General features: G+C 50.0%; 4 protein-coding genes across 5 annotated transcripts; 3 read left to right on the forward strand and 1 right to left on the reverse strand.

Moving 5' to 3' along the window:
* The first annotated feature begins 1,357 nt into the window (after window positions 1-1,357).
* On the forward strand, window positions 1,358-2,798 carry LOC9658276. The gene is made up of 3 exons (XM_002961644.2): window positions 1,358-1,460; window positions 1,523-1,837; window positions 1,894-2,798. Exons 1-3 carry the CDS (start codon window positions 1,365-1,367, stop codon window positions 2,707-2,709), a joined length of 1,227 nt encoding a protein of 408 aa, XP_002961690.1. The 5' UTR covers window positions 1,358-1,364; the 3' UTR covers window positions 2,710-2,798.
* LOC9658277 lies at window positions 2,790-5,553 on the reverse strand. 2 transcript variants are annotated; one of them, XM_002962138.2, is made up of 15 exons: window positions 5,458-5,553; window positions 5,258-5,399; window positions 5,091-5,191; window positions 4,979-5,027; window positions 4,813-4,924; window positions 4,650-4,747; window positions 4,518-4,594; window positions 4,356-4,459; window positions 4,247-4,306; window positions 4,130-4,200; window positions 3,842-4,069; window positions 3,640-3,792; window positions 3,479-3,587; window positions 3,273-3,421; window positions 2,790-3,214 (listed from the first exon to the last, which is right to left on the reverse strand). In XM_002962138.2, exons 1-15 carry the CDS (start codon window positions 5,529-5,531, stop codon window positions 2,939-2,941), a joined length of 1,803 nt encoding a protein of 600 aa, XP_002962184.2. In that variant the 5' UTR covers window positions 5,532-5,553; the 3' UTR covers window positions 2,790-2,938. The 2 variants fall into 2 exon arrangements, with proteins under 2 accessions (XP_002962184.2, XP_024541657.1); XM_024685889.1 differs by having other exon boundaries at window positions 4,247-4,312.
* Window positions 5,554-5,591: 38 nt separating this feature from the next.
* On the forward strand, window positions 5,592-10,389 carry LOC9662504 (pentatricopeptide repeat-containing protein At1g06710, mitochondrial). Its single transcript, XM_002961645.2, has 4 exons — window positions 5,592-7,242; window positions 7,358-7,441; window positions 7,668-7,840; window positions 8,074-10,389. The coding sequence occupies exons 1-4, from the start codon at window positions 5,595-5,597 to the stop codon at window positions 10,357-10,359; spliced, it is 4,191 nt and encodes a 1,396-aa protein (XP_002961691.2). The 5' UTR covers window positions 5,592-5,594; the 3' UTR covers window positions 10,360-10,389.
* On the forward strand, window positions 10,294-15,199 carry LOC9658278 (pentatricopeptide repeat-containing protein At4g31850, chloroplastic). Its single transcript, XM_024681177.1, has 4 exons — window positions 10,294-10,353; window positions 10,402-10,444; window positions 10,505-12,373; window positions 12,533-15,199. Exons 3-4 carry the CDS (start codon window positions 10,529-10,531, stop codon window positions 14,513-14,515), a joined length of 3,828 nt encoding a protein of 1,275 aa, XP_024536945.1. The 5' UTR covers window positions 10,294-10,353; window positions 10,402-10,444; window positions 10,505-10,528; the 3' UTR covers window positions 14,516-15,199.
* Window positions 15,200-17,178: the final 1,979 nt, after the last annotated feature.

The following is a 17,178-nucleotide window of genomic DNA, read 5'->3' on the forward strand; positions in this document are numbered from 1 at the left end:
TTGTTCGCCTCCTCAGCCTTCACTGCGCTGCTCCTTTTTCGTTTTTTTGTTTTTTTCCTGCAAGTGCTTTTTTGATCGTTAGCACATTAGCACGGTGCCATTTCCTTAAGCTGCTCTCCTTTGCGCTGCTGCCTAAGCTTCGATCCAAGAGATCAGAGCGCTGAGAGCTTTCTAGAGCTTTCCTCCGGCGTTCACAAACCCCGAGAAGCTGATGGATGTCAGGTTTAAGGAGCATTCCTTTTTCTAGTCTTTGTTTTATAACCGACTCTATTGCAGGTTTTGGGCGGCACTCCCGATAAGCAAGATAACCCAGCTAAGACTCAAGATCGTAATGGCAACGCGATTGGCGTCAAGGACCATGGTTCGTGTCGTTGCTGGTCCTTTCAAGGTAATTATTGATAACAGTCCAGCTCCATTTTTATTCATGGCCCTGTCGAGCATCTCAGCTTTGTTCATACAAGATCGACAACGGAGGATTCATTTGTGATGCCCGTTGACTGTCAACTGAAGACCAGGTCAACAGGCGGTTAGGCGGCTAGGCGGCTAGGCGGCTGGGAGATTTAGCACCAGATTACCAAATCTTTGGTGCTTCATTAGCTATCAACAAGATGACTGGGTGGATTTTCTACCTCTAGCCGAGTTTTCCTACAACAACTCTGTTCACGCTTCAAACGCCCTTCTTCGTCAACAGAGATTTCCTCAAGCACCCTCGACTCTATCAGTCCCAGCACAGAAGATTGTCTTCACTGCCTCCTGGAGCTGCAACATACTCTGCATGAGCATCTTACCGCTGCCCAAGAACGCTACCGTCGTTTCACCTACACTCATCAACAATCAGCTCCACGCTTCTCTATCGGTGACCTTGTGTGGCTTCTCCGTTGCCATCTGCCCACGTCTCGACCATGCGACAAACTCGACGGTCGCCGCTTGGGACATCATCGAACAAGTCGAGCATTTCCTGAACCTCAAACTCGGCCTGCTCTGCGACCTCGGAGTTCGTGTCTGAAAGGAGTTGGCAACGTGGGGTTCCACGGGATGAATCCGGATCGTGGATGGAAGCTCAAGGCGGAAAGCACTCCAAGCTGCTCTTGATTTTCTACCCGTCCGTCACACGATCCAACGGTCAACGGTCAACATCGTCCTCCTTTAGGGCTTTCTCTCTCTGGAAGTATGTTATGGAATTTGCTTCTTTATGTGCTCGTATCTTCTTCACAAAAAAGGATTCTCTCCAAGATTCTTATTCCCAAAAGATTTGACGTGCCAGCAGAAAAGTACGCCACGTGGCGATAAATGACGTGCAGAGGCTTACATGGCGCGCTCTTATTCGCCCAAGCGACGCGGAGGTTTTAGGTTACAGCATAGACATGAGGCTTGTTTTGGCGCTCTCGTTCGCGCTATGGCTTTCGCTCGCGATCGTTTTCGCGGTGGAATCCGACGATAAGGGTCTCGGCGCTGTTCTGGTAATCGAAATGTTCCATCGATCGAGCGATCTCTGATTTCTTTCTCCCATTCTCTCCTCCAGGAAGCGACGGATAAAATCGTCCAGCAGCTAGGATGGAAGCGCGAGGATGTGAATGTGTCGCGGGTCTACTCCCGGAGGATGGGGCAAGCACTGATGTACGAATTCGACATCGAAATCGGTGGAAATATCTTCCCGATCAAGCTCGCCGAGGACATCAGTACATGGCGCTATGTGGACGAGCTCTCAAATCAAGGCACCGAGAAGGCGATGGTGGAATTTGGACACTGGGATGACGCGGCGCTGGCTCCATTCAAGCTCGCAGGGCCGGTTGAGCTCTGGATCCAAGATGCCAAGGACCTCCGGCTCGCGATTCCGGTATGCATTCACCACGGTCTTGAATCGATCGCTAAAAAAGCCTTTCTTGTTTCCAGAACGATGTGGATGCTGGAGCGTTGCGAAAGGTTTTGCTAGCGGATGGCGCCACTGTGACAGTACTAGGAGCTCGAGAGATAAGTCTGACGAAGCCATTCAAGGTACCTTTGCCGCTGGTTGGCAGCGGTGATGACCACGCTTCCAGCATCTTGGCACTCTCGGAACAGCTCAGGCAAGCATCCCGATCCAGCGACCGGCCGATCCTATCACTCCGAGTGGTGAAGCCATCCTCGCTGGTGGCATCCGCCCCGGAGCAGCTGGATTCTCCGCCGGAGCGCCTCAAAGTGAAGAAACTTTCACCGGGGGCAGTGGAACTGAGCAGCAGGGCGCTGGACAAACTCGCAGGAGGCGAGATCGACTTGAGTGGCAGTAGCAGCGGTGGCAAGTCACAGTGGCTGTGGCCGCTTCCATCCGTGAACACGTCTGGACCAACCTTGCGGAGCTTGGAGCAAGCGCTCAAGCTCTTGCTCGGCCCCAGCGCTCACAGGCCGGGCTCCTTCAGCCTCCTCCGCGCCAAGGCCGCGGCAGCGAAGTTCGTCAAGGTGGAATTCGAGCTGGAGAAGCGCCTAGATGGCGACGATGGTGCTCTACCCGAATGGGCAACCAGGCCGACGATCCAGCGGCTCCAGTTTGAGGTCCTGTCCAAGATCGACGGCGACAAAGTGATCCCCATGAGCGTCCGGCCTTTGGAAACGTATCCCTCGGCTACCACCGCGTCCTTCGATTTTTTTAGTGGCAACACCACTAGCTTGGAAAGCATGGCGTCGATATTCCTTCCTCCAGTGAGCCCTTTGACACTAGACGTAAGTGGGTGAAATCGCTTGGTGAATTTTTTACACTTGAGGTTTTCCATGTATCATAACTTAAGTTGGTAAAAGTTGGTAAACACATAAAATCATGTAAATCATAGCGATAAGTTGGTAAAAGTTGGTCACAACTGGATAAAATCATGTAAGAGTTTACCACAGAGAATAACGATCGTAGCAAAAGCTTGGCAAAAAGAAAAAAATTCCAGTTAGCGATCGAAGATGCGAAGCTACCTATCTATGGTCGAAACGAGTAAACATCGATCCTGGTATCGTCTCCAGCGGCGTAAAGGACGTTCTTTGCGGTGGACCATTTCAGATCATGGTACATTCCAACATGGCGGCCATCCGGGAAGAGCTGCGCGAGTCGGGCGGAGGGCCGAGGCATGAAGAAGTCCGCAAAGTAAAGCCCACGAAGAGTGCTTATCGCGGCGGTCCCCGTGCCTGGCTTTAAAGCTAGCTTGAGAATGCCACTGTCGTCGATTTGCATGGACGAGACGGGAACGCTCGAAGCCTGGAAAAACCAAACGTATGAGCTATGCCGAGAACGAGGAACTAGCAGCAACGCTTACCTGGTTTGACAGCGTCCGGTAGTCCCAGCGGTGGATAAACTTGTCCATGCTCGCAGAGACGATCATGTTTGCGTCGGTTGCATCCAGGCACGTAATCATCGCGTCGTGGGCTTGCAACCGGCCTGTGCTTCGCAGAGCTCCAAACATACCTGTGAAAGGCTCGTCAAAGAAGCACGCTTGAGACGAGAGAAAAGAATGTCTCGTACCTGTACAGCGATCGGCACGACGGTCCCAGACGCGGATTGTGCAGTCTCTCGAGGCCGACATGAATATGTTTGGGTTTGGAGGGAATAGAGATAAGCAAGTTATCAGGTCCTGATAAAAAAGAAACACAACTTAGAAACCGTAAGTGCGAGTTGAGATCTACCTCATGCTCCACGTACTGCCTTAGAGGCTTCAAATTCGTGAAGGAAGTTGAGGACTGAAGATCGTAGTAGCAGACCTTTTGCTCACAAACATCACTTGGTCCTGATTTTGTGGTTTCTCCCGTAATAAAAGACGGCTCCAGGGCTCCTAATGCCTGTTGGAACAAGTCAGCAGATTTATAAGAGAATGAAATACCAAAGTACCTTAATGCACGCTATCAAAGTTGTCGTTTCTCTTGGAAGACATCCTTTCTCTTTCCAGCCTAGTCCCCCTATTCCTCCGGCTCCATAGCGAAAAATGCACGGAGGAGGTAATCTTCGGTTTGGAAGTGCACCCTCTCTTGCAACACCACAAACAAGGAGCGACTGGGAGGATACTTGAACGTCCATGGAGCACGCATAGTGGTGCGGCATTTCGATATGATTCAAAAGCTGCAGTGACAAACAGCGTAAGTTTATACGATCAGAAACAAGTGCAAAAGGTGAGTATACTTGTCCGTCACAAGACCAAACAATGAGGGACCCGTCTTTGGCACCAGTCAGTAGCTGGTCTCGCCTGCTGTCTAGTGATGTACACACTTAGTAATTGCACAAAGATGATGACCTTACCATAAGCCATGGTGAAAACAGTGGTTTTGTGTCCATGAAAGGAGTCCACAGCATGAAGTCCTGAAACTATATTCAAGAGATTATAACAAGAACTTTTAAGTGCTCTTACCTGACTGTGTCACTGGAGTTTCATGGACCGGCCTCGGCGAAGTCACAACCGAGGTAGGACTGAGATTCCATCCCATGCTTTCCTCAATGTAATTTATGTCGTATCTGTCACAGAAAACGTTGCTAAAGTCAGAAAAGTTTGTACGTTCCCTCCATGCCTTACACAAAATGCCCCTCGGTGACGTTGTGAACAGCAGCCCGCAAGTCCGAGAGTGTCGTAAGATCACACTTCTCATTCAGCTAGAACAAAAGGAAAGAAATGTTAAAACCTGGATTTCTCATATGTTAATTCTACCTGTTGTAGGCAAAGCTCCACAGTCTTCCCCAACATTGTTACCGCTGCACATCGGGTCTCTTGCTTGCGAAGAAGTTGAACGATGGATTGAACAGCTCCTGGGAACCAAGAAAGCATACAGAGTTAGCCACATGCAGTTGGATGCTAGCTCGGTCAGAAGTACCAACGAGAGGGACAAACTCCATTTGAACTATAGAAGCAAATGCTTCAGCGTAGGAGAAGAACTCCATTCGACTCGCATCGATGGATCGCTTCAAGGTGAGGTGCTTCAAAACCTTGAGTAAAAAGAGATCAAGCCCCGCCAGCCAAACAATTTAGCAGAAAAATACCTTTGGGATGAATGTCTCTTTCATCCTCACTATCAAACGCTCTGGTAGCCTGGAATAAAAAAGCCCGAGAGAACAGTAAGAAAAAGAGAAACAAGTTGAGACACCGAAGAACCTTGGAAACAGTAGCATGTATGGCACCACGGATTCTTGGCGCATCACCATTTCCCGGCTAAAGACTACATCTTCAAAGGCTCCAATCAATTCGTCAAAGACCTGTGAAGAAAAGTGAGTTTTCTTCTCTCTTTCGTATCATCTTCTCGAAAAGGAAGAAAAGCTTACCAGTTCTGATGATTCTAGCTCCGTGAGCACAAGCGTGATCTCAGAAGCGACGCGATCCAGCTCGCTGGAATCTTTGAGCCGTAATATCAGCGGCGTGAAGAGCTTCTTGAGATCCCGGGTCTTGACGTGATCGGTGAGGAGCCTGGCCATGAGAAAAATCCATTGTAGGATCGCTTGGAGCGCGAGAAGAGAGCGCCTACCTGAGCGTCTTGAAGAGCTCCGTCGCGAGGGGGATCTCATCGGGGCCGACCTCCACCTCGATGAAGAGCTTCATGCTCTTCGCAAGAAAGTGAGGAGCCCAAAGCCCTAAATAAAATAATGTGAGGATTTAGGGTTTATGCGATCGCCAATGCGCGGGCTATGGGCGGGCGGAGGCGCCGCGATCGCCAATGCGCGCGCCAGGTATCTCTCCAAAATCGCAATGTCGCATCGCCCGCTCCCCCCGGCAGAGATTGAGCGCCTGGCCGAGATAATCCTGCGACAGGTGGTGGATTCCAAGCGAGCCGGGGAAGGAATCGAGAAATCCCTGGGTCTGTATGGCGATATTCTAGTCCCTGACCTCGTCGGCAAGGTGATCCACCGGATTCCGGATCCAAACACCGCCTGGGAGGTGTTCCAGTGGGCCGGGAAGCAATCCAAGTTCACGCACAACAGGTTTACTTGCAACAATCTCCTCAGCGTCTACGTGAAGGCCCGGCGCGTCGAGGACGCGCATCTCTTCTTCCAGAGCCACATGAAGAACGTCTTCGAGCCGGACGAGGTGTCTTACAACACGCTCATGAATGGTTTCTTCAAGGCTGGCGACGTGAAGAAGGCGCTGGCGCTGTTTGGAGAGATGAAGGACTCCGGCATTGCGGTCCTGAGGTCTCACAACATTGTTCTTCGAGGGCTGTGCTCCGGGGGGAAGATCTCCATGGCCTGGGAGGTTTTCAAGGACATGAGTGGGATTTTCTCCCCGAACCTCATCTCGTACACCATCATGATCGATGGCCTTTGCAAGAGCCGCAAGGTGGACAAGGCCATCACGCTCTTCAAGCAGATGGTGGACAAGGCTATCTATCCGGACGTGGTCACGTATGGTGCTCTGATCGATGGGCTTGGCAAGCAGCGCCGGGTAAAGGAAGCTTATGACTTGTTCGAGGAGGCCAGAGCGAAAGGATGCCACCCGACTGTGGTGACTTACAACACCATGATCGACGGGCTTTGCAAGTGTGGAAGGATTGAGAACGCTTTGACGCTCTACGACGACATGGTGAGAGAGCCACACTTGAAGCCGGACATGTTCACGTATAGCGCTCTCATAAACGGTCTCAACTTATCCAACAGAGGGGAGAAGGCTTACGAGCTGTATGAAGAAATGCTGGACACCGGCTGCTCGCCCGACGTTGTAACTTACAACACTCTCCTGGACGGGCTCTGTAAGTCGGGTTGCGAGGACAAGGCGATGGAGATTTTCAGGAAGATGGGAGTTGGGAACGTTTGCGATCCCAACGTGATCACCTACACAGTTCTCATCGACAGGTTTTGCAAAGTGGATCGGCTGGGAGATGCTGTGAAGCTGGCGAAAGAGATGGAGGGCAGATCTCTCCTCCCGGACGCCGTCACGTTCACGACGGTGATCCAGAAGCTGTGCAAGGAGTCGAGAATCGACGAGGCTCACGAGCTGTTTGAGAGCATCGGAAAGACTTGCAAGCCGGACTCGGTGCTCTTCAACACGATGCTTGCTGGCTACTGCAAGATAACGAGGATCGACGACGCAAAGAAGCTGCACGACCGAATGCTCGACAGTGGCTGCGCTCCGACGCTCGCAACATACACAGCTCTCGTCACTGGGTTCTGCCGCACTGGGAGATACAGCGATGCCTTGATCATGTATCACGAGATGATCGAGATGGGATTTCCACCGGAGAGACATCTAGCTGAGCTGGTCGATCGGACTAGGACGGATCATCCCCCTCCTCGTCGTCCATACTTCGTGACAACTTGAAAAGAACGAGCTCACGCAAAGGTATGAACGATGCTTCCGGAGGTGGTGGTTATTTTCGAGATCCTGGCCAGACTACCGCTGGAAGAAGTGCTGCGGCTGAGGTCCGTGTGTAGATCCTGGAAGGCTGCCACAAGCGACCAGCTCTTCACCTCCAGGCATGAAAAGTTCCAGAGAAGGGCGCCATGGCTCCGAAGAGGGTACGTTTTTTTTGGATCCGCGCAAGCATAAAAAGGCAAGGAAGCTCTTCACTGCCCAGCAAATCCCGAGGGAGTTCTTGTTGGAGCCAGGCGTGCTTTGCTACGCTACAACCACGGTCCATTACCGTCGACCTGGTGGTGTGGACTCCTCACGAAACAGTGCCGCCAGATCCCAACCTTCTACCCGGTGCCGTTTGTCACCATGGTTTTGCGTGAGGCTTCTCAGTTGTTTGGAAACTGCTCTATAGAGCCGATCCCGGGTTCGAACCCATGAAGGACCCCATTTTTTTTTCGCTGAGATTCGACCGTGTCACGTCTTCGTACTTCGAAATAACTTCTATGATTCAAATAGCATTTTTAGGGTTTATGGGATCGGGCAGAGGATCGCCAATGCGCCAGGTATCTCTCCATCGGCTGCTAGAGCCAGGCCGAGATAATCGCCATTGAGAAATCTCTGTTTCTACATGGCGAAATTCTTGTCCTCGGGAGCCTGGGAAAGTCGAACAGGTTTTTGCCTGCAACGATCTCCATCGACGTTAGCATCCAGGATGCCCATTTCCTCTTCCGGAGCCATATGAGGGACGTCCACGGACGCATTCCTCCTCGTCGTCGGAGCTTCGTTACTGCTTTAACAGGCCCAAGATGCAGTGGAATATGCGAATGCGCGAGTCCATAGCTCGTGGTGGCTATGGCGGATGGTTGTGGTATGGCGACAGTTGGTCCGACTGTTTTCTTCTCCCGCTCGGAGCCTGGAGCGACGTTTGGTTGCGGCACTACAGGAAGGGAAGCTGCTGGACGAGGCTCTGGGGAGAAGGGGAGGATTGGATGGCTCTCTGGTGGCCTCGGTGATGAAAAGTGTTGATCCAGACTCCGCGAAGCATTTCTTCCACTGGGCGAAGCAGCAAGTGGGCTTTTCACACACTCTGGATACGTGCAATGCGCTGCTGGAAGCTACTGTTCGAGCGGGGAGGATCGGAGAGGCAAGAGAACTGCTAGAGGCCGACTTCAAGGCAGTGCTCAAGAATGTTGTCACATACAACATCTTGATCCGCGGCTTGTGCTCTGGTGGCGATGCTGCTGGGGCCTTGGAGCTGTTCCACCGGATGAGGAACTCGGGTGTTCGTGAGAACTCACAGACGTATCTGAGCTTGCTCCAGGGGCTGTGCTCGGCAGGAATGCTCTCGGCGGCATGGAAGTGCTATAGAGATATGTGGGACTTCTCTACGCACTTGGACGTCGTGGTGGTCACAACGTTTCTACACTGCTTGTGTAGAGCAGGATTCGTGGACTCCGGGCTGGAAGTTGTGAAGCAGCTAGAGGCAGAGACGAAATGCATGCCGACTATGGTGACTTACAATGTTCTTATCAACGGGCTGTGCAAGGCTGGGAGAGTTTGTGATGCCTTCACTGCCTTTAGAAAGGCGATCCAGTTCGGGTTTCGGCCAACAGTCGTCACGTACAGCACTGTCATCGACGGGCTTTGTAGAGACAACGAGGTTGACAAAGGTTGCAAACTCCTGGAAGAGATGGCAGGACGAGGCTGTGCCCCCAATGCGGTCACCTACAATACTTTGGTGAATGCTCTCCTCGGCCAGGGTCGTGCAAAGGAAGCGTTCTCTCTTCTCGAACGGATGGCAGCAAACGGATGTCCTCCGGAGCTGATTACTTTCGGCTTGATCATCAAAGGCCTCTGCAAAGAAGGAGAGATCGAAGCAGCTTTTAGGGTGGTGGATGAGATGGTGGACAGAGGCTTCGTTCCAGACGTGGAGATTCACACGGTTTTGCTGCATGCTCTGTGCGAGCTAGGCCGAGTGGATGAGGCGTGGTTCTTCTTCCAACAGGTACTGCTGATCGGTTTCACTCCGGACGCGGTCACTTACAACACAATGGTCGATGGACTCTACAAAGCAGGGAGGCTAGAGGCAGCTGGAATGGTATTGCAACTTCTGGCCGAGAGCTTCTCGTCTCCGACTGTTTTCACGTTCACCATCGCGGTGGACGGTCTGTCCAAGGCAGGAAACTTGACCGGGGCTTATGAATTCTTCGACTCGATGCCACAAACGGGAGTTTCTCCAAATACTGTGACTTACGACGCTCTCATCGACGGCCTTTGCAAAGCAGGAAAGCTCGACATAGCGCTTGGCCTCTTAAGAGACAAAAACTCGCAGGCAGGCATGTTTGCGTTTAGCTCTCTCCTTCACGGGTTATGCCAGGCTCACAGGCTCGAGGAAGCGATCCAGCTGCTCAAAGCCATGCCTTGCGTGCCGAACGTGGTCTGCTTCAACTCGCTGATGAACGGGCTGTGCCAGGCTCGCAGAGTTGACGAGGCATTCGAGCTTTTTGACGTGATGAAGGAGTCCGGGTGCTCGGCCGACGTGATCACTTACAACATCTTGCTGAAGGGACTGTGCAAGCTGCGGAGGATTCCAGAAGCTTACAGGCATGTCGAGCTCATGCGGCGGACGGAAGGCTGCTCTCCCAACGTGGTCACTTTCAGCACTCTCATCCAGGGACTTTGCAACGCTGGGCGAGTGAACCAGGCCTGGGAAGTCTACGAGAGGATGGTGGCGGTGGAGGGGATCTCTCCTAACAGGTTCACGTACGCGTTCCTGCTGGAAGGACTTTGCAAAGCCGGTGACAGCCGGAGACTCGAGCAGTGTTTCGAGCAAATGCTCGAAAGAGAGTGGAGGAGCTCATCCTCATGGCCGATTCATTCACCTGAAGTGGACTTCCTCGTCTCCGGGTTTGCGAGAAACGGGAGAGCTCTCCTGGCTTACGGGATGGCGAAGCTGATGATGGAAAGAGGATTCGTGCCGGGTGCTGCTACGTGCCGTGCGGTGCTTGACGGGCTCTGGACAGCAGGAGCCGCCAGAGAACACCGGGAATTCGCCTCGCACCTCTTGAGCTCACAGGTTTGATCATTCTCGCATCGAAAGATACTGATTGGAGTGCTTTTGCAGTGAAAAAATCTCTTTTTTTCCGCTCATTTTTCTCGAAGCACAAGTAAGAACACTTCCATGGTTTATTTTTCCTTGTTCTTGATGTATGTTTCTCAGGGTTTAGGGTTTAAGGCGCGTGGCATGGACAATGATCTTCTCCCGCCTGCATTTTGCTGTCTCTAAATGGAGATGGTTCTCTAAGTTGCGACCCCATTTCCAGCAACCAAGGAGTAGTAGACTTCCTTTCGCGATCGCAGGGGTGAGAAAATCACACACACAGCCCTTGAGTGGCCTTTGCAGCAGCAGTACCAGTAACAGCAGCAGCAAGCCGAAGAAGGAGACACTGTTCGCGATCTCCATCGCTGAGACAGTTTCCAGGTCGGGCACTTCGATGGAGAGCATAGAGGCGGCGCTGAGATGGTTCCAAGGTACTCCCAGCAACAGCTTGGTGGGAGTGGTGCTCAAGAACATCCAGGAGCCGGACAGTGCGTGGTTCTTCTTCCAGTGGGCGAGGAGGAAGGCCGGTTTCAGGCACAACACTTACACCTGGAACGTCCTGCTGAGCGTGTTCGTGAGGGAAAAGAGGCACGCCGAGGCGAGGCAGATGATGGACGAGCAGATGCTCCACGACTGCTTTCCGGACGTGGTGACTTTCACCACGCTCATGACGGGTTACTCGAGAGCCGGGGAGATGCGAGCTTGTGTGGAACTTATGGAGGAGTACCGGGCCAGGAACACGGACAAGCCCCCGACTGCTCAGATGTACAACGTCCTGCTCAATGGTTTCTTCAACGCGGGGATGTTTGGAGAGGCTCTGGTCCAGTTCGAGAAGATGGTGCAAGTGTGCCGGCCGACGCTGGTGACTTACAACACGCTGGTTACGGGGCTGTCCAAGTCGGGCATGGTGAGAGACGCGCTCGGGCTGCTCGAGTTCATGATCGAGTCGGGGCTGTCACCGGACGTGATCACTTTCAACTCGGTGCTCGACGGGCTGTGCAAGGAGCAGCGGATACTCGACGCGCACAACGTTTTCAAGCGGGCTCTGGAGAGGGGGTGCCGGCCGAACGTTGTCACTTACAGCACCTTGATCGACGGGCTGTCGAAGATGGCGAAGATGGACGAGGCGTTGCAGCTCCTGGCGAAGATGGTGGAGCTGGGGTGCCGCGCAAACACGGTGACTTACTCCACGGTCGTGGACGGGCTGCTCAAAGTCGGGAGAATGGAGGACGCGGTCGTGGTTCTCAGGCAGATGAGGGACGCCGGGTGCTTGCCGGACGCGGTGACTTACAACACTCTCATCGATGGATTCTTCAAGCGGCAGAGGCTGCGAGAGGCCGTCGGTTTGCTCCGCGAGATGCTCGAGGCCGGGTTCCATCCCAGCGTTGTGACTTACACCACGCTGTGCCACGGGCTTTGCCGGAGCGGCCGCTTCGACGAGGCTGTGGAGATCCTCGACTATATGGCTGCTCGAGGCTGCGCTCCCAACGCCATCACTTACAGCTCCATCGTCGACGGCCTGTGCAAGGCCGGGAGAGTCACCGAGGCGCTGGGATACTTCGAAAAGATGGCGCGGGACGAGGTGGTGGCTCCTCACGTCATAGCTTACTCGGCGCTCATCGACGGGCTTTGCAAAGCCGGCAGGATCGACGAGGCGTACGAGTTTCTCGAGAGGATGATCCGAGCGGGCCGGATCCCGGACGTGGTGACTTTCAGCATTCTCATCAATGGGCTGTGCGACGCCGGGCGGATCGACACGGGGCTGGAGCTCTTCTGTGGCATGGCCGAGCGAGGCTGCGTCCCGGACATGGTGACTTACGCTACTCTCGTCGACAGGCTTTGCCGAGCTAGCAGAGTAGACGAAGCTTTCGATCTCTTCCAGCAAATGAGGAGCCATGGATTGTCGCCGGATAGATCGACTCGGAGAACTATGATCCATGGCCTTCTCGAGGTGAACAGGGACGAAGACGCGAAGAGAATCCAAGACGAAGAGAACTAGATAGCGGGAACTCCTGATTACGACGAAAACAGTTATAAGATCGCGGGTTCGAATCCGGGCATCGACAATGGTAAGATCGCGCATTCGAACAAATCATCGTGTCGGAGTTTCGATTCCTGTCAGCGACGGTATGGTTTTTAGGGTTCTTGGTTTTAAGCTCCAATGATCCGGCAATGGCGGCAATGCCGCTCGCCATTCCGTGTCTCCTACCCGTATTCCAATCCGGGCCACGTCCAGTCCCTGCTCGGCATCCTCGACAATGCGCCCGGCAGCAGCGGCGGCAGCGATCTCGCGGCGCTCCTCAACTCGAGGTACGATCCCGGCGTTGTCATCACCAAGGACACGCTGCGTGTCGTCCTTCGCGAGGTGAAATCCGCGGAGCTTGCGAAGCAGCTCTTTGATTGGGCTGCTACCAGGCCGCACTTCAGCCACAACAATCTCACTCGCAATGCGCTGCTCTTCGCGACGATTCGGGGGGGACAGATCGAGCAGGCCCGCGAGATTTTTAAGGGCATTGTTGAGAAGAAGGCCGATATCTATGCGTACAATGCCATGATCAATGCCTACTGCTTGAAAGGAGAGTTTTCCGCGGCCTATGCGTTGCTGGAAGAGATGAAAACGCACGGGATTGCCAAGAACACCGTCACACACGGGATAGTGATCAAGGCGCTCTGTGGCAATGACCGGATAGACGAGGCTGTGAGTTACTTTCACTCCATTCCCGAGGACTGTCGGGACGAGATCTCGTATAACACTTTGATCACTAGCCTGGTGGCTTCCAGGCGGTCCGAGCAGGCCTTGGAGCTTCTTCGGGCGATGGTAGCCGATGGAGGAAGCCCGGATGCTTGCAACTACATGACCGTGATGGATGGGCTCTTCAAAGCTGGCTCTCCAGAGGTGGCGGCGAAGTTATTACAGGAGATGCGCTCCAGGGGCCACTCGCCAGACTTGAGAACGTACACCATCATGATCTCGGGGCTGTCCAAGGCCAAGCAGTTGCCACTGGCTTGCGACTACTTTGAGGAGATGCTACGCAAGAATCTCAAGCCGGACGCCATCGTATACTCGAGCTTGATAGATGCGTTTTGCAAGGCCGACAAGGTGGACGACGCATGGAAGCTTTTGCGTTCTAGTGGGATCGAGCCAACCATAACCATGTACAGCACGATGGTCGACTCGCTCTGCAAGAACAGGGGGACGGACAAGGCTCTCGAGGTCATCCGGGAGATGAAGAGCAAGAACTGCGAACCGGGGATCCACATATGGACGTCGCTGGCGACGGCTTATGTGGCCGAAGGACGGGTGGACGAGGCTGTGAAGCTTGTGAATGACCTCCAGTGTGATCCGGACGTGATCTTCTACAGCAGGCTCATTGGCGTGCTCTACGACACCGGCAGAAGCGACGAGGCTCTCAACATCTTCAACACCATGGTCGAGAAAGGCCTCGCTCCAGACGGTCAGACTTACTCGACGATCGTCCACTGCTTCTGCAAGCAAGGCAACATGCGGGCCGCGTCGAAGTTCGCTGCGCTGATGCACGGGACTGGCGTGAAGATGGAGCCTATCGTCTATGGCATGCTCATGGACGGCTACTTCCGGGAGTGCAACATGGAGGAGGCTCTCAAAACTTACGAGGTGATGCTCTCCAAAGGCGTGCGTCCCAATCCAGTGATCTACAACATTCTGGTCGGCGGGCTTTGCAAGATGGGGAGGCTGGAGCATGCCACCGAGGTCTTCCGGGAGATGCAAGAGAAGGATGGCATCGTTCCCTCCGCCAAGAGTTACAGCATTCTCATTCACGGAGCTGCAAAGGCGAGGGAGGTGGAAAAGGTGCTGGATCTTCTGACGGAGATGATCGACAACGGCGTCATTCCAAACCACATGACTTACACGAGCGTCATCTCCGCTCTCGGCAAGGCTGGCCGCCTGAGCGAGGCGAAGGATGTGTTCCAGGACATGGTGAAGATGGGCCTGGTGCAAGACGCTCCTGCGTATGGTGCTCTCATCAACGAGCTTTGCAAGAGGTCGAGCTTGGGCGAGGCATGGGACTTGCTTCAGGACATGATGGACAGTGGCTGCGCGCCGGACAAGAAGGTCTACAAGTCATTTTACCGGGCAGTGAGCAAGAGGGAGCAGTGAGCATCTCGACGGCTTTGGAAAGCGTTTTCGAGCTTCGTCGAGCTTGAAGATGAGCTGAAGATCCCCAGGTTCCTCAGGTAACGGGATAATAGAAATCGCTTCTTCAAATCATCCAGGTACTGTGGAGGATCTCTCGCCCATGTTTCCATGTCCTTTTCTCAGGCGAAACTGTGGCGATGAACGAGGAGAGTGTCGCCTCATTCTTTCCCTACGTTCCGGAGGCCGAGAAGGAGAACGATAGGAGAAGGTCCACAGACTCTTCCTATCCATCGAGGACGAAAGTAAGTGAAGCTGGTTTTCTTCAAGCAAAGAGCAGAGAACTAAAGCAAGCGCAGGTATGAATTGGAATCCAAACTAGAGAAGTTAAAAATTATGTAGAGCAAGCCAGGTAAGACCAGGTATGGAATTGTCGATCATTTGTTCTCTCTTTATAACTCTGGAATCCAAACTTTGCAGAGAATACACACGAGATGAAAGGAAGTTAAGTTGTGCAGAATGACCATAAACTCCACCACTCTTGCTCGTCCATCCTGGGGTCCTGGATCTCACGTTCTCACCACACTTGATGTATCAAATTAATTGATAGAAAGATTATTGGGAAGGCAGATTTTGCAGAAATATTATTGTTTCTCAAACTTTCTATACAACCATTGCATCTTAATGTAAATTAAACTTTTATAGTTAGCAAGATTTTACATCTGTTCCCCACATTCTTTTGATAACTGGATATTTTGAGAATCTATGTTGAGTAGATTCATATAATACTAAATTACAGTTATTTTGAAGTGATAAAAATGTGTTCATCATACAATTTTTATATTTGCAATATGTATTTGGAGACCATATAACTTTTTTGTTTCCAGAATAAAATACTAAATTTCCATCTAGTTGTATTCTTAATTGACATCCACTATCATTTTCATATCCTTTCTTAGACCATTTTTCAATATTATAAATATAAAGTACTAATCTACAATTTATATGTAAATATAAAATTGCTTTTTGATTTGGTGATACTAAGAATTCAGTAGACTTCAAGTAATAATAGGGCATAATACTTATTAATGTAGTAAGATAAATTTTACAAACATTTAAGGAATTTAGTTTAGGAAATAGTAATTGGGGATTATGATTTTTGTAATTTGTAATAGTATATTGAATAGCATAATACTCAAGTACCATAGTAAAAAATGATGCACACAATCTTTCTAAAGTATTTCGATGGGATCTTAATAAGGCAGTTAAATATCTTTTAACATTATCTCCATCATCATATTCAGGATCCTCTTGATCAGCAACACATAAAGGAAAAGATTTTCCTTTTGAACCATAAATCCACATTTCAGTAAAAATATTTAATTTTCCATAAATATCATCTTCTAATGTAAATTGAAAATTCATACTTTGACCTTTAGGTAATTCTCCAGAAGATATATTATTAATCATTAAATCCATTGCATAAGTAATTAATTTAGCACTTTCTTTTGACATTGCATTTTCTTCTCCATGTTCTATTTGTGAATTAATAGTACCAAAAAAATATAAATTAGTTAATATAAATATAATTTTCATTTTTATTTTAAATAAAAAATAAAGAGTAGTTAATATAAAAACTTTTTTTAAAAAAATTTAATATTTTTGTAATTTACATTAAATTTAAAAAAAACCTAGTAAATTTAAAAGAAGGGCATGTCAGATATTGTTTATGAGTTTATTTCTCTTGAACAAATGGCACTTCTCTTCTCTCTAGGCACTAAATGCCAAAGAGCTGGAATGGCACCTTCTCAAGTGAATACTAATCATTTGTCATCCTCTTTATCCTAATTGTTGATTTTCAGCCACTCTCAAGCTATGATAGATCATTCATATTGTTTTAACGCATTTGTAGTAATTATATATTTATTAATTTGGGAAATACTACTAAATTTGAGACTTGAAGGAATCTTTTGAAAAATAAGAATAAAAATATTTTTAGAATATTCTTAAAATTTAATGCAGTATATTAAGTTTCAGCTAAGCTTTTTAACTAAAGCTCTACTCCCATAGATCTTACCAAAGCACAACAAACATTAAAAATGAAAATATATATTATCATCTATTTGACATCCATTTAATAGTCTCTTGGAAATGCCTACTTTGTATTGGGTGGAACAGCCAACCATTATATTCATATATAAAAATGAATAAAAATTACCAAAATATTATCAATCATTTTGGAATCTATTAGATTTTTTAGTTGATTATGTGGACTATATGGGATAAACTATTGAACTTTGACTTGTGTAATACCATATATAAGTTTTAAAGTTTCCACACATCTTCCTAACTATATTGGTAATGTATCATCTATTGGACAAACAAATATATCATATCTTTCAGTAATTTTAAAGACGGTAAAATTTTTTAAGGTGATTTTTTGGACCAATATAATGAGGTATTATAATGCACATGATTTTCACCCTTTATCCTATGGTGATTTACCATAGGATAACCACGAAGTGGTACTTAAACCTTTTATATGCCATATATCACATGCCACATGTCTCTAAGGACAACGGAGTGGAACTCGAGTTTTAGAGCTTTCTGAGTGGATTACTACCTCTTGAGCATGGCAGTCAGATATGGGTGGGTTGCTGCTTCTTGAGCAAACTAGGTGTCCATGG

This window comes from Selaginella moellendorffii, unplaced genomic scaffold (assembly GCF_000143415.4).
Source record: "Selaginella moellendorffii unplaced genomic scaffold, v1.0 SELMOscaffold_1, whole genome shotgun sequence".
Taxonomy (NCBI): Eukaryota; Viridiplantae; Streptophyta; class Lycopodiopsida; order Selaginellales; family Selaginellaceae; genus Selaginella; species Selaginella moellendorffii.

What these genes read in the sequence shown, in the direction of transcription:
- LOC9658276 (XM_002961644.2), top strand. Translation starts at nt 1,365, where the DNA reads ATGAGGCTTGTTTTGGCGCTCTCGTTCGCGCTATGGCTTTCGCTCGCG. An exon ending in AGGGTCTCGGCGCTGTTCTG is followed by an intron (nt 1,461 to 1,522) that starts GTAATCGAAATG and finishes TCTCTCCTCCAG; the next exon opens with GAAGCGACGGATAAAATCGT. An exon ending in ACCTCCGGCTCGCGATTCCG is followed by an intron (nt 1,838 to 1,893) that starts GTATGCATTCAC and finishes TCTTGTTTCCAG; the next exon opens with AACGATGTGGATGCTGGAGC.
- LOC9658277 (XM_024685889.1), bottom strand. Translation starts at nt 5,531, where the DNA reads ATGAAGCTCTTCATCGAGGTGGAGGTCGGCCCCGATGAGATCCCCCTC. An exon ending in AAGAGACATTCATCCCAAAG is followed by an intron (nt 4,925 to 4,978) that starts GTATTTTTCTGC and finishes TTTTTACTCAAG; the next exon opens with GTTTTGAAGCACCTCACCTT. An exon ending in ACCGGACGCTGTCAAACCAG is followed by an intron (nt 3,215 to 3,272) that starts GTAAGCGTTGCT and finishes TGGTTTTTCCAG; the next exon opens with GCTTCGAGCGTTCCCGTCTC.
- LOC9662504 (XM_002961645.2), top strand. Translation starts at nt 5,595, where the DNA reads ATGCGATCGCCAATGCGCGGGCTATGGGCGGGCGGAGGCGCCGCGATC. An exon ending in TCCATACTTCGTGACAACTT is followed by an intron (nt 7,243 to 7,357) that starts GAAAAGAACGAG and finishes GTCCGTGTGTAG; the next exon opens with ATCCTGGAAGGCTGCCACAA. An exon ending in GAGGATCGCCAATGCGCCAG is followed by an intron (nt 7,841 to 8,073) that starts GTATCTCTCCAT and finishes TTACTGCTTTAA; the next exon opens with CAGGCCCAAGATGCAGTGGA.
- LOC9658278 (XM_024681177.1), top strand. Translation starts at nt 10,529, where the DNA reads ATGATCTTCTCCCGCCTGCATTTTGCTGTCTCTAAATGGAGATGGTTC. An exon ending in GAATCCAAGACGAAGAGAAC is followed by an intron (nt 12,374 to 12,532) that starts TAGATAGCGGGA and finishes TCTTGGTTTTAA; the next exon opens with GCTCCAATGATCCGGCAATG.